Below are 15334 nucleotides of genomic sequence, written 5' to 3'. Positions count from 1 at the left end.
TGCCTGTTAAAAAGAAATGCCATGTTGTGTCAAACAGCAGGGGAAGCCCATACTAACGCTGTACTTAATGCACTTCAGCATGCAATAAGGAAGCATGCATAAAAATGTAAAGATAATGCAGTCTTTTTCCCTCGGTCCAAACAAAGACCGTCTGTTTTTCACCTCCATTTCACTAATTATTCAAGTTTACCTGCGAAACAAGTCACGGCTCCTGACCTGAAGGGGCTTCGGCTTGATGTAGACGAGCAAAGGTTTCCCATGATGTGCTGACAGAGAGAACGCCGAGCGCATGTAGTCATGAGCTTATTATAATTAATCATGGAGCGACTCACCTGTCTCCTCCACCATCTGCTTCCTGTCCAATTATCCCCGGCTTGTGCATGTTACTTGTGAACCCTTAAGTGCTGAAGAGCACAAAGAACTACCGAGAGTCATCACAACTTTAACAAGACTTGTTTCACACCTGTCCACGTGCCCACAAAGGCCCGTGCGTGTGTGTGTGTGTGTGAGTGACTATTCTGCAGGGTGATGAAAGTTGCTGTGGTTGGTACGTGTCAAGCTGCCGTGTGTTAGGAGGAAATTAGAGCCAGATTTAGTAAGGATCATTGGGAGCACACCCAGAGTGCGGGAGTGTATGTGTGTGAGACGATGTAAACAGATGTTCTGGCACAACCCAGACCACTTCCATCATATCACCAAGTGTGCGCGGAGGCCAATTCCGTGCTCTTTCTGCTGAGCAAACTCACCTAGGGGTCTTTAGACCACACCTCTCGCCCAGATGCCTGATTACCATAATCACTTTTGAATGGCTCAAACTGCGACTGAGAAAGATGCACTTCTCAGCTGCAGCACTAAAAGCTCTGATGCATGCAAAACTCCTCGAGCAATATGCACCGGGCACTTTTGTCAGTAATAACATCCAAAAGCACCTTTTTTAATAGCTCTTCTGTTCCTATTTGCACATTTTTTTGTTTCGCTGTCACTTCCTCCCTTCTGGGAGGCAACATAACTCCTGCTCAATTTAGTCCTTGTCTGTTCCTTGTTTACCGGTAATATTTTCCAGGTTTTACCTCATTTGCACAGTCCGTTTTGTGCTAACGTCTGAATAAATGAAAAAAAAAAAAACTGTATTTCAATTGCCCTGCAGATGGAAAACTTCAATAAATGTGACAGTTCTATCTCTGAGGAACAAACTGTTCTTTGTTGGTATTTTCGCAAACATACTTACCTGTTCTCTATTAGCATATCGAGAGATATGAAGCAAATCATAAAGCAACCATTCCAAAATACGTACATTTCATATTTTCCAGGCTGCATTTGTCATATTCCTGAAGTATTTTCATTAAAAAATTGTGAAAATAAGTGAATTTCTCTCTGTTTCTTCCAGATCCGGGTGGACGGCTCGTCGCGCGCCCTCCAGTATGAGACAGTGCAGGCCGTGGAGAACGGACCCATCCTGAGAGACATGGCTTTCTCCTCCGACCACCACTACCTCTACGTCATGTCTGAGGCCCAGGTCAGTCCCAGAAACGAAGCCATACATCAGACCCCGCTCTCTGCTGACTCAGTATCATAGCTACTGACATTCATCACATCCTTTTTTTGTCGCGGGGCGGAATAACCTTTGGTGTGTTGCAGAGGATTTCATTGCAGCTTGGCGAGGGGAGAGAAAGAGATTAGATGGACCGTCGGACGCTGTGACCATGTCTTTTTATAGAAGCAGACTGTGAGGGTAGAGCCGGAGTGAATAAATGTGTTGAATTATAGGGGGAGAGGAGAGTAGACTTGGTCCACTTGCGTGCACGTCGGTGTGTGCCTGCGTGCACGGGCGGATTCGCACATACGCACCATCTCTCCCGGTGCCTTTGATGACACGGAATGTGGAGCGAAATAGCAGCACTCTGTGTAATGGACACAGACACAGAGTCTGTGAACACCTCCATCAGAGACAGAAGCGCGCCAAAATAGCTCCATGGAAAGTCGCAGAAATGCACTGTGTTCGGTTTTCGCTGTGTTCAACAAACCAAGCAAGATATTTAGCTTGTAATTCACACTTTGAATATATTGGTGGAAATGATTCCTCCATCCTCGTTTTTTTTTTTTTTTTTAGATCCCAACCCTTCGACTGAACATAAATCACGTGAACCGACTGATGTTCAGTCCTTTTGTGTGAAAAACTTCACACGATCCTTTGCAAAAAGGGGTTTGACTTGTTAAATTTGCATCAGTTATTTCATCATCAGAGAAATGGTAAATGCATAGATTTCCACTTAAAATCAGACCCTTTCGAGCTATTTATAGACTACTAAAAGTCTCCCAGTTGAACTCTCTCTCCAGTTTGTGCAGATGTATTATCTAATTTAGGAGTTAACAGTCTCAGTAATTCCAGCGTTGCCTGACAGCGGGCCTCGCCCGGTGCAGCGGGGTGTGAGCGGGATGCTGCAGGTGCATCCGGACCACCTCCACCCACCCAGAGCCGTGTGGAGCGCTGGAGACGGTCCCAGCCGACTTTGGCCCGAGGCAGGGTGGAACCTGGACGGCTCGCGAGTCCACATCCTGGACCATGCAGTGCCGTCGAGATTACACATTTGTTGAGTCAATAAACAATATTTGGTATATTTCTAAAGATCGGTGTTCAGTATTAATGGAACTGTAATAAATAATATTCCAAAAGCTCTGAAATTCAGACGATATGCATATTTCAACCTTTTTTTTTTTCCATCCTCTTTATCTCCCGTCACCCGAAATCACAGAAGGCCACTGATGGTTTGTTGGCAGAAACAGCCGAGTTACCTCTGCTCATTGTGTTCGGCTTCCACGGGATTATCAGCCTGTCTGGCATCATGAAAGTGTCAGTAATGTACAGCGTTCTGTGTGTTTATATGTGTGTGTGTGTGTGTGTGCACGCTATAAGTGCCAAGATCGTGGCGATAACACTTTAAATATCAGACACGCAGTGGGCTGAAGGTGCCCTTTCAAAAGCAGCTTTCATTGCCTCTCCAGAGGTCAGTCCATCTGCAAAGGGAAAGAGCGGGAAAAGGAGAGGCATGTGAGCAGAATGAGGATATTTCCAAACGCTATTTGTCACGGCATCCAATTACTATTCCTTTGTGCAAATCTGTTAACGGGCAAAGTGAGAATGTGTTTTTCTTTCCCTTTTGGATTGCAAGCGCATGTAATTGGGTTTAGAAACGATATTGTAGAATAACAAATGAATTATTAGGAATACTTAATTTCCATTTCTTCCCATTATGTCGGATTCCTTTAGGTCTGACTCTTATTGCCAAACATCATGTTACAAATTTAGCACTTTTAATTTGCATGCCAATTAGCTTATATTGGAAAAAAAATGCTGCGTTTTTCGTGCTCTTGTAGTCCTGTGTGTGTATGTGTGTGTGTGTGTGTGTGTGTGTGTGTGTGTGTGTGTGTGTGTGTGTCTGCGTGCATGTGTGTGTAAAGGCCTTCGTAGTAATTAGTCTATTAGCCCAGTTACAGGGCTGACCTCCACTGACTGTTTAGGAAGACCATTTGGGGATTATGATACACACAAATATAGAAGGCAGTTAATGAACATACCACGTCGTACACACAGAGAACACACACATAAACACTCTTCAGTGCCAAAGGATTTATAGAGCAGCATAAAAGAGTGAATGAATCTTAAAGAGTGTGGCTTCAGTTGGAGTGTTTTTTAAGATTCTGTGACGTTCTGACGTGAACCGCTCGCGCTTTCCTGCAAACTCTTGTGTGAGCTTTTCACTTCAGAACCTTCAAATTAAAAGTTTTAGTTCGCATATATATTTTATTTACAAATAAAAAGTTGATTTAATTCTGATTGTAGAGCCAGTTTAGCCATGATTTGTCTTGTTGATTCGAAAGCCAAAAGAAGCTGCTTCATTCTCATCACTTCGACTGTTTCTCAGAGTTTTTCCATGTTTTGAAGTGTCTGCAATCACTGAAGGAGTCGAGCTCTAATCACTTCATCTCCAATGTAGAGAACATGTAGCGGCAATATTTTGAGGGTTGCAGGTTTGTTTGTTTTTCTCAACAAGTTGCTTCTTGAAGATCCGTCTGCGAAGCTGAATCGTCACCGCTCTCAGCTCAAGTCACAATAAGGTCAAAACTATGTTGAAATCTTCAACCTCAACTTGAAATAATTTGTTATTTATATACTTTTAGTAAAATAAATAGGCCATATACATTTGTACATTTTACCTGAATTTGATATGCCACATTTTATAACTTGCATTTGCTTTGTTCATTTCTGAGTGATTTCCAAGTTCAAAGTTCATGTTGTGGTTTTCAATACAGGATCGCTGCATCATTATAATTGGAATAATATCAATCACGTGGAGTCACTTTCCCAATTCCCAACAGCCGCAGTGCTATGAAATCAGGCCTGAGCAGGTGGATGATAACCGACCCCCTGCTGTTTCTGAGGTTTGGGACCCGGACGCTCAAAGCAGCAATGTGATTTATGGACCAGGATCGAGATGCAGACGGGGGTAAAACTTATTAGGAAGATAGAAGAGTGTCCCGAGAACAGAGGGGGTTGAGTCTTGATCCCAAAACACCTCTGTCTCCTGGTTAGTGAGTGTGTGTGTGTGTGTGTGTTTTGAACTGATTGGTGGCAGGAGGATTTCAGTGTTTAAGGAGAGTTTGGAGGTTTAAAGGTGATTTTAAGAAGGGAAAGTGTTCAGTGTAGGTCAAACTTCAAGTAAATAGTAGAAAATAAATAGAAAATAAACTGTTTCACACATATCCAGTATGGATCTTTGATTCAGCGTACCTCAGCTGTTACATTAAATGAATTAAATATATGAAAATGAGGCAGGAGCACCAGCACACCTCGACAGAGAGGTTTGAATCCAGCTTTGGGGGATCAGGTTCACACTATACCCTGCATGTCTGCATTAAATTCTATGCTCATTAGAGAAGGGAGCTGGCGAAACATAAACACATCCTCACACTGTATTGTGTGGATTGTAAAAATGGATCCCGGTCATTGCATGCTTCTCATCTTTTATTTCTTCCACCATACATTTTGCCTCTTTCATTCCATCTTTTTCTCCATTTTCTCCATCTAAATCTTTTTTTGTTCTGTCTCCTTTAAGGGTTGTGCAGTTCTACACCTATTCTCCTCTAAGAGGATTTGAAAAGCAAATTGAGGATTCCGCCTTTTGTCTTCTCTTGCTCCTCTTTCATCATTGCCTCTCTCTCTCGCTCTCGATCTTTATTTCATTGCTAACCCTCTCTGACTACCCACTGTCATTTCCACCGTCCGCCATCCCCCCACATGCTCCGTTCCTTATTTTTTTCCCCCCCCATTCCTCACTAGCAGAGTAATCTGTCATCCTTGCCCTCTCATTAATCCAGTGATTGGCTGTTCTCTAATTGGATATTTCTTTCTATCTCCCCTTCACCCGTACGCACACATGCTCACACACACATCGACACGAGTCAGCCTATTAGTGGGTTAAATAGATGTTCTGCTGTAAAGAGGACAGTCAGATTATAGAAGTGACTGTGATTACGGATGTAAAGGTTGCGGTTTGATTGACAAGGGCGGGTCAGTGCGGCTGTTAATATGAGCTGGTACAGTGGCCGCCCGCCGTGTCGCTGCCCCGTTAACGCCGGTTCATCTGTCAACCACGCCGAGCACGCCAGAGTGGAATGAATGAGGCGGTTGTCACTGGATGTTCGGGGTCATTTCATCATTAGAAACAAGTCAAAATTGCACGCTGACATTTTTATTGGATGTTAGAAATATATTTGCCTCCCTCTCGAAACGGCGAAATTCAATTCACTTCCACTCAGTTTTACTTCTGCGGTGACGATTACAGCGCGGCCGCTCCAGAGAACAACCCCACAGAAGAACCGGATGGCGGCTTTTAGCGGTTTGGGTGGCGGGGTCGACGAGAGAAAAGGATAGAGCAACAAACAAACACGTCTGTAACAAGCTAATCCACTCGCTGCAGGAGGCACGGAGCGTGATCTGAGCTGGAGATCCTGCAGGAAGGTACTGAGTGAGAACAGAGAGGACAATCATTTTCAGGAAGCAGAATTTGTGACAATCCAGATGGTTATGACTCTGTTAAACATCTGTCACCAGGAGAAACACTGCTCCCTTTTTTGTATGCTGGGCTTCACTGTATAATGACGTTGCTGAAGCCGACATGCTGGAAAGTTGAACTGACTGAAGAGAACAGCTTGAAATGTAAAGACTAACGCTACAAAGTAGATCTCTACAAATGAGACTATTTCTTGAATAGAACAGCAACAGTTACATTAAATGTTACACTTTGTAATTTCTCCATGTAACCAAATTGAAAATAAACACCTCATTAAATATTTAGCATCCAATTATTACGACTGCCTGTAAAGTCGCTACTGTGGAAATTGTCCAAACGCCTGGCTGCTCCTGTTCGTAAGAGTAATGTGAATGACTCCTTCCATTACTCAGCATCAGGCTGCGCTGAGACTTGACTTGAGTTGGAGGGCGTTTGTGTCTTAGTCATTCGATCCTTTCCTTTAGCGTTCCCACAGCCATACCGTTACCCTGCAGCAACTTGGCAAATACACGAACTCGTGTTGCCAGTGCGCAGTGAGTCTGCGGTTATAATTTATCCAGCGTGCTCGTACACGGTTTTCATGCTTTAGTAATTTCTTCATCACACACTCGGGCCTTTACATCCAGCCTGCAAACTGTTGCCGGGAAGTGCTGCTCCTGCCGCACACCCATTGTGCTAAATTATTGATGTTCAGTGTAGCAAATGCAGATCTGTAAGTGTGAATTATTGAAAATGTGTACTATACTGGGGTGAGATCGTTCAAAGTCAAACGCGTTTTTCTGTTCCAAACCCCCTGAGGGGAATCCGACAAGCCAATTTGTGGAAGTATCGCGTCTTTGCATCTCATCAAAGATGTTTAATACCAGCATCCTTTAGTTTCTAGCAGCGGGAAACTTTTTTACCGCACTCCTCGGAGTGTGGCTTCCTCACCCCTCCGGTGCGCGGCTGAGAGTTATGAAGGTGTTTAGATGTGCATATTACGCCGTGTCCCAGTTTAGCTGCAGGCTTGTGGTCTAACAAGGCGAGGGAACAGAGCTGATGTGTTGCAGCCACAGCTGCCTGACGCACTTCTGAGGAAGTGTCAACAAAGTGGGGCAGACAAGGTTGGAGGGGAGTCTTGGCTTTTCCACATCTTTTACCTTTGCCCCTCCTCCTTCTGCCTTCCTACAACTTTAATAATTACAGACACATTTCATGAAATTTGTCCTTCATATGAGTCAACATTTATCATTTCCCGTCTGCATGTTGGGAAGTTGAAGCTGTCTGCTACATCTGTGCTGCTGCGCGATCTGTTTCCCTCCCCGTGTTATGGCCCGAGGCGGGAAGATGCAGCCTGTGCAGAATTCCACTCTGTCCGTCCACTTCTTGTGTGTCATAGGAAATACTGAATGTCATTTCATCAATACGAGCCGCACGGCGGTGTGGTGCTTAGTGCTCTCCTATCACAGGGAGGATTTCCGACGTCGGGGGGGATTTCCTGTGCGGAGCGTACACGTGTGTGTGGGTTTTTGCTCTGGGTTTTCCAGTTTCCTCTCACAGTTCATCCATCTGGAATGAACTCAGCATAAAATTGTGAATGGGTTTGACTGTATTTCTGTCTTTGCTGACCGGATGGATGGATGGATATCATCAACATTACCATGACGTTTAGCTTAGCTTTTGCTTTTATCTCAGAAAATCTCAGAGATATTTCAACAATATCCAATATTCAACATAAAGCACAAACTTCAACTCTGTAAATTGTTAATATCAAACTGCTTCAAGCTCGTTTATCTGCTATTTTTTTGTCTTGTCTACGGTGAGCTTAACCTCCTCGGAATGGAGGGATAAGTGAAAATGATTGATCGCGTCAGAGTCGTTTGTCATGCGCTGACACTCCCGACACTGCAATGGATGGCTTTGTCATTTACCCTTTGGAACGTCAAATGAAAACAATATTGCGGCTGCAGCCGCCGGCTCGCTTTGTTAACTGAGTTTATGATACGACGGCGTCGGTTGGCGCTTGACGGATTGAGCGGCGCGTCGGCCGTGACGAGGCTGTGGGTCGCCGATGTGTCCCCCGCTTCATCTGACTCCCACGTCAATCTTTCCTCCGTCCGGAAGAGGGCTATTGAACAAATGCTGATTGGCGATTGGTTAAAAAATATCAAGCCCGTTGTGATATTAGCAAGTCAGGATTTAAAATTCATATCCCCTCTCATGCACATGAATAATCATCTCGCTAAACAGGTTTAATGATCGTAGCGGATTTGCTTGGAGTCATCAGCACAACTGGAGCGTATTGAACTGTAGATGGTTGCCGTCGTGAGCGGCAATAAATCTGTGGGATGGTTTATAAGACCAGATGATGCTACGTTACAGACTTTTAACAAAATATTTCCATATCAGTTTCTTCTTCGTGGCCAATACTGGCGAAAAAAACCGCCAGCGCTGTGCTGAGCTAATGAACAAGCTAACGCCACGGAAGGAGAAAAAGACGAAGGCGACCTGAGGGAAGAAGAGAAAAGATAAGAGAAGTTCAGTGTGCCCTACAGGCTGGAAGGCAGGATTGGACTATCGCTCTAATTTCCCTCTCTCTTTTCATTTGGAGTGGTGCAGTTTGGCTGCAGGTGGAATCCCTGTTTAATTACAAGTGGAGGGGGCAGGAAAAGAGTAGGATAAAGAGAGGAATTGAGATGAGGCAGAGGAATTAGACGATAATAAAAGTCTCTGCAGATTTAATAAATGATCACTTTCCCACAGCAGGTTGACTTAAAGGCCGCCGGCGTTATGTAAGGAGGAGGGGATACAGAGAAGACAGGATGGAGAGAGGAAAGAAAAACAAAGTCAATCTTTATCTCGCTGGAGTGATTAAATACTGAAAGTCACATTTCGAACTCTCTCCTGTTGACACCCACCTTCAACAGACGCAACACACTCTCACTGTATATCAACTGTATACATATAAAACGACGCCATTGTGGCACCAAGGCAAGCGAGGAAGCACATCTTCATCTTCCTCCCCCTCTCGCATTAAAGCATTAAGCACTTGTGTAATGTCGGCCTTTTTTTAAAAGCACAATTTCATAAAGACGCTGCCATCTTTCCCCATTGTTAGAGCGGGGAGAGTGCAGGGTTTAATGGCTGTCATTTACTCACCTGAAACAGGAGGGAATTATAAATGCCATGCACCCCATCCTTTGTATTTATCCCCGCTGATATGATAGCGCGGTCATAGTGAGTGAGCCGTAATGGTTGCCTCACTGGCAAAACCCCGCCAAGAAGATAGCATGAAATGAATGTGATATCGAGATGAGAGGGACAAGGGGTGCACTGGGTCGTTTAGCCACCAAATCCCTCAATTTTTTGATAAAAAGAGGAGACAAAAGTGTTGCCTGCTAAAGTGTGTGTGTGTGTGTATGTGTGTGTGCGCCCAGATAGAGGAACCAGGGCTCTGGAGAGATGATGAATGTGTGATCTTACACACCTCAGAGCGCCTGAGTGACAGAGACAGACAGACAGAAACAGAGAGGGAATGAATGATATCAGGACGTGCGCTCTGGAACACAGGGCTCGTTCTGGCACCCGTCTCTTCTGCTGGGCTTTGAATGCGGTGTGTGTTTGTCTTTGTGCGTTTTTATCTGTTGACAAAACCATTTCCCTTGGATGCAGCCCTCGATAGGCATCACCCCCCCCTCCATCCCCCCACCCCGTCCCACTGTCTACGTCTAATTCGCTGTGTGTTTTCTCGATGCTCGCGGATGCCTGTGTGCACGTCGGCATGTCAGCCACTGATGAAGTGTTAAATTATGAAGCGTTCAGATACGGCGGCATCTCCCCCTCTGCAGTTTTTGCCCGGGTGCTTAACTTTTACGGCGGATCGCCAGGTTACAAACCGCTCGACACGGCGACGTGGCTGCAGAGATGACATAAAGTCACACAGGGAAACACACAGAGAAATTGCGGTTTCATGCACTGTTACGATAAGGCTTTAGCCGAATCCCCCCCCCCCTTTATAGGCAATCACGACGGGCTGTCTCTCCAGAGCGGAGGTTATTCGGGTGGCGGCGAGGTGAGGCCATGGCGGATCTTCAGCGGGAAAGCAGGCCCGGCGGAGAGTGACAGAGGAGGAGCGCATCTGTCTTGTGAGATGCGTTGTGCAATGAAGATCAGCGCAGAGTTCGATCATGTGCGCACACTGTTGTTCCGCTATCTCAGTGATTCCATCTCAAACTCATTCCCTTTATCTACTCAATGCAAATATGCCTCTACACAGTAGGGAGGGCAAAACATACTACCCATTTTCCCCCCAAAGCGCTCACACACACACACACACACACACACACACACAGATGCACCTGTATTGTCTCTAATCTGTAATAGCATGCAGGATTCCTCTTGACTTTGACAAGGAAATACGCCCCTCCTGAATTCACTCAGCTGTGTGTGAATCTGTACCACTGTGTGTGTGTGTGTGTGTGTGTGTGTGCTATTAATAGTACTCACAGAGATACACTGAAGATGCATAAATGTAGCAAGTAAGAGAGAAAATGATGTAGTGGTGGGTTTTCAGAGCGTCTCTGTCATGGCAGTGTGTCACTGTCTGACTTCAGTATCGCTGTGCACATGTGATGCAAAGTGACTTCTGCTGCGAGTGTGTGCAGAGCTGACTTGACTTGGTGTGTATGTGTGTGTGTGTGTGTGTTTTTTTATTTGAAAAAGAGGCTGTCAGGCAAAGATGTGCTGTGTGATAGTCGGTGCGTCCAACAGAGAGAACCGCCGTCAGTGCCAGTCTGCGTTTCAGAGATACCACCAAGCATAGGAATTTCTGATCTCCTGTTACATTCACTCATGTCCTACATTGCATGGTGTAATTATGGTCCTTTCATAGCCTCAAATAAGGAATTTAGTCACTGAAACGTCCCGTGAAGACACGTATAATTATATTACTTCCATCGAAATGTAAACAGCATGACCTGTTTATAAAATTATTTGATCTCGAGCACCTATTGTAGGCGGTACCCTGAAGCACAGAGGTGATTTGTTTGAATTTAGACCTAAATGACATCCCTGGCCATCGTGACTTGCCATGTATGTGTCTCAAACTGGGATCGGTCCATATTCAGATCTTCTTTAGAAGGTTTTTTTTCCCAATACTGAATTAACGCTCCATCCTCTTACATAAACTGCCTCATGTGTGCATGTTGCTGTTAAAGTGAAGCGCAGTGAGGGTTTTGGTTTTCGTGCAATTCCCTCTTGTACTCCGCATTCTGTTTGGAAAAACAGATAAAAACGTCCATGACAATATCACCTCGCATGCCGGTGGACGTCTGGTAAGTTTAGATCTCATCTTCATCTGAATCAGGTTGAAACGGTAGCGGATACGCCGGGACGGGCTCACACCCTCCGACCCCCTTTTTTGCCCCTCATCATCTCCATAACGGCCCCACGCTGATGAGGCCGTCTCACTGCCGGCGCTGTCATCACCGAGCATCGTGAGTGACAGCAGTCATCCGCCAATGACGGCTCATTAATCAAAAGCGCCCGCAACACCTATTATTGCGCCGTGCTGTTGCCGTGGCGACGGGGAGGAGGGGGACGTCTGAGATCCACCTCGGCTCTGCCCCTTGCACTTGGTCACTCACGGCCCGTGCCAATCAGTGCCAATCAATGCCAATCAATGCCAGTTTGAATTGGCAGGGCTATATATCATCGTAGATGGACCGCCGTCCCATGTGGAACCAGCCGGAGCGGAAAAAGATGGAAACTGTCGCGCTGTAACGTGTTCATAAAGTCCATGATGATGTAAAATACTTTCATTGGACGTTTGATGTATCAGATAATGTGTAGTTATTACAAAATAACATTAAAATGATGATAATCTCGTACTAAATTATTTCTCTTCTTGACTGCTGCTTCCTCACTTACACCATCTCATGCCTGGTCCTTCACTTTTTACTCGCTGTCCACTTCATCTGAGAGCTTGAAAGAGAAGTTTAAGACCTTCATAAGAAAGAAGCTTTCATGCGTCTCCTATACGAAGCAAGTGTTCTGATGCCTTTTTCATTTCTGCCTTTACTCTGCATTTTATTTAAACACCAAATATATCTGGTGATTCACACTCTCTGCGCTCGCCTTTCTCGTTCCTGCTGCCTGCTCAGGATGCGTTTTAACCTCGGTCCGTTTCTCTTGGCAGCTGTCGAGGGTGCCAGTGGAGGCCTGCGGTCAGTACTCAACCTGCAGCGAGTGTCTTGGCTCGGGAGATCCTCACTGTGGGTGGTGTGTGCTTCACAACATGTAAGTAAAACTGTCACCCACACACACACACACACACACATATGCAGACATATTCATAAACAATCCGAGAAACAGCTGTGTTTCTGTTATTCTCTCACTTCTCATGCATATGAATACTCATTATTACCATTTCCCAGATAGAGAATCTGCTCAGCCACCGAGCTACCAGACGTTTTGGGGCGTGCTGCGTTCGAGTCGTTAGCCTCCCCTACCTCCATGACGCCTGGGTCCGTGCCCGGCGTTCCATCCCCCGCAGCTCTTAAGCATTCAGGGACACCTCGAGCCAACCCAGGCCAAGTCTCAGATTGCTTCCTCGGGCTCAGCCTTGTGCCAGCGTCTCCCCTCAGATCCATTACCAAACCTAACCACTGGCATTGTTTACCAGCCCTGAAACCAGAGCCTGGTGAGAGCACAGACACTGCTGGGCACTGCCAAGGCTCGGATGGGCGCCGGGCCAAGCTTCAGGAGTTGACACGAGCAGAGTGATGGCTTTTGTTATGGTATAAAACTGTTGGACGAGATCACAGAGATTATCCCCTTTAATGACAACTGTCTCACTTTGCCTCGCTAACTAGGTTCTCTTTCACACACTCGCTTCACTCATTTCGTCGAGGGATGCAGACGGACAGGCGCACATTCACGAACACCCCAGCTGCTGTCAGACCCTTGTCCCTAAAGATTGGAGGAGGAGATAGTGCTGGCTGGGGGCAGTGAGATTTCTCACTCCACTGTAAATTGAAAATTGGTTTCTTGTGTTGGTGCTAGCCCCGGGGTAGCGTGCGTGCGCTCGTGTCTACGCGTGTGTGTAGGTGCGTGCGTGCGAGTGAGACTGAGTACATTTAGCACCTTCATCCCCGCTGGCGCCGGGGAGGACACGGCGAGGGCGAAGAAGCGGTGGGAGTGCGAGGGCAACACACCCGAGTCCGGAGAGAGCAACGAGGAGGAGACAGAATGAGAGATGGAGCCAACAAGAAATGAATGGGAAGATGGCCGCAGGTGAAAGTCACCGAGCCGGCTGGAAGAAAACACATACCTGTAAATATAAATACCGAAGAAAACAAGTGTAGGGAGAGAGAGGAGGTGGGAAACGGGCGCGAAATGACAAACGATTAAAAATAAACTTTAGCTGTTCGAGTGTGAGCGTGGATTTTCATCAGGCCACCGAGGCAAAGTGTAACGAGTCACGATTTACAGGTTATAAACAAAGGCACATGCCTCACTCATGCGTGAATGTGTGATCACATTCATATTGTTAAGGGGCGTGTTTTGTTACTGTGTGAGATTAATGGTACGTGTGTGTGTGTGTGTGTGTGTGTGTGTGTGTGTGTGTGTGTGTGTGTGTGTGTGTGTGTGTGTGTGTGTGTGTTGGTGTCTATAAACCCATTAACACTCTTGACTTCCTCACAGTCGGACCAAACCGGGTACCACAGATTGGCCTGTCACACTTAGCCTGATAGAATTGGCTCACTCCACACCTAACACACACACACACACACACACACACACACACACACGTGTCACCTGAAAAGAATAAAACCAGGAGAGCAGGGTGGATAATAACCAAAATGTCGTTTTGCTCGATCTCAGGTTGCTGGATGTTTGACCGTCACAAGAGCAGAGAGAGAACAAAAAAAAAAAAAAGTTTTCAGATGAGTGGTGTGTGTCTGCGTCTGAGTCCACGAAAGTCAGGAACACACAACCACATGTAAAATGCACAACCCGGTGGGACCGATCGACCACAGGCGCTTACCTTTCTCAGAGTCCCCCTCCTCATTGCTCTCAAACCCCACAGCTTGTGAATTCTTTACAGGGTCTTGCTGTAACTGAACGCCTCATTTATATCCTCCATCTCACCAATTTTGTAAATATGAATGCTCAAATACGGTTCAGCAGAAAATTGTGGAAAATATTTGGTAAGACGAGAAGACAGTGGGCAGGCAGACGTCTTACTGAAAGCACTGCACACATTGTGCCGGCCACATACATACAGATGTTTGTGAATTCAAATATGCATACGCAGAGCTCGCACAAGTCATAGATCTTGCTAGAACATGTCACTTTTTCCCTACAGGTCAGTTTTCCCCTGCTCTCTTGAGGCTAATAAGAAAATAATTAGTTGTCCGGACACATAAAGAGGCACGCTGAGACGACACGGTCATGGAAATTATGCTTTGATGGTCCCCAAGCCAACTCCCCACTCTGATAAAACAGTTAATAATATGTGTGTATCGTTACACTCCTTCCCAGTGCCCACTTTATTTAATGACAGTCATGTGAGGTCAGTAAAAGTGCAAAGCCATTAACAGACGTGATTCACAGCCTGATAGAAGAGATCCCAGCAGACCCACAAAGGCAGAAATGTACACACAGTTAACCTTTTCAAAGATACTGAAGGATAACATGCAGTCATCTCAATAATCAATAATCTGCTTTTAGCATATTTAAGATCTCTAAAATTAACAGATCAAAAGTGTCCAAAGTCCAAGAAGCATGCTTACAGATTAAATAAAATTGACAGTAGGACTCTATTAAGTGTGTCCTTGTTCTGGTCTGGGTAATGCATACAAAACAAAGGACGCAGATACTTAACCCGAAGCCCTTCCGCAGCACTTTCAGCATGAGCAGCACTGTTTGACATGCAGCAGACACAAAATGTTCACGCTTTTTCTCCCCACTCACCTTCACCTGAGAGCCTTGGCAGCAGACCACCACTCTTATTTGATTATTCTAAGAAGTGAGAAAACAAAATTGACAGCTATAATGAATGACTACAGATAGAGCGGATGGTGCGAGGGTCAAGGTGGAGATTAAGCTTAACAAAACATCCTGGTCTCAGCATGTTCCCCCGAAACGAGGTGGTTCAGTCAAAGATTAAGTTAAAAAAAAAAAAAAAAAAAGCTTTTGAAGCTGTTACAAACTTCATGACGATGTTGAAGTTTGCCCACAAAATCATCAATGGAATTTGTCAAATGAATAAAATCAGTTAT

At 45.5% G+C, this 15334-nt stretch overlaps 1 protein-coding gene across 2 annotated transcripts in view; it reads left to right on the top strand.

The window, feature by feature from the left end:
• Positions 1–15334, top strand: part of plxna4 (plexin A4) — a 203057-nt gene that overhangs the window by 116911 nt on the left and 70812 nt on the right. For both annotated transcript variants that reach the window (XM_030113595.1, XM_030113596.1), the window contains exons 4-5: positions 1388–1516; positions 12247–12347. In XM_030113595.1, the coding sequence (XP_029969455.1) occupies positions 1388–1516; positions 12247–12347 (230 nt within the window). The remainder of the gene's footprint in view (positions 1–1387; positions 1517–12246; positions 12348–15334) is intronic.

Source organism: Salarias fasciatus, chromosome 17 (assembly GCF_902148845.1).
Source record: "Salarias fasciatus chromosome 17, fSalaFa1.1, whole genome shotgun sequence".
Lineage (NCBI taxonomy): Eukaryota > Metazoa > Chordata > Actinopteri > Blenniiformes > Blenniidae > Salarias > Salarias fasciatus.
The sequence above is the reverse complement of the archived record's forward strand: the minus strand, read 5'-3'. Positions and strand labels throughout refer to the sequence as shown.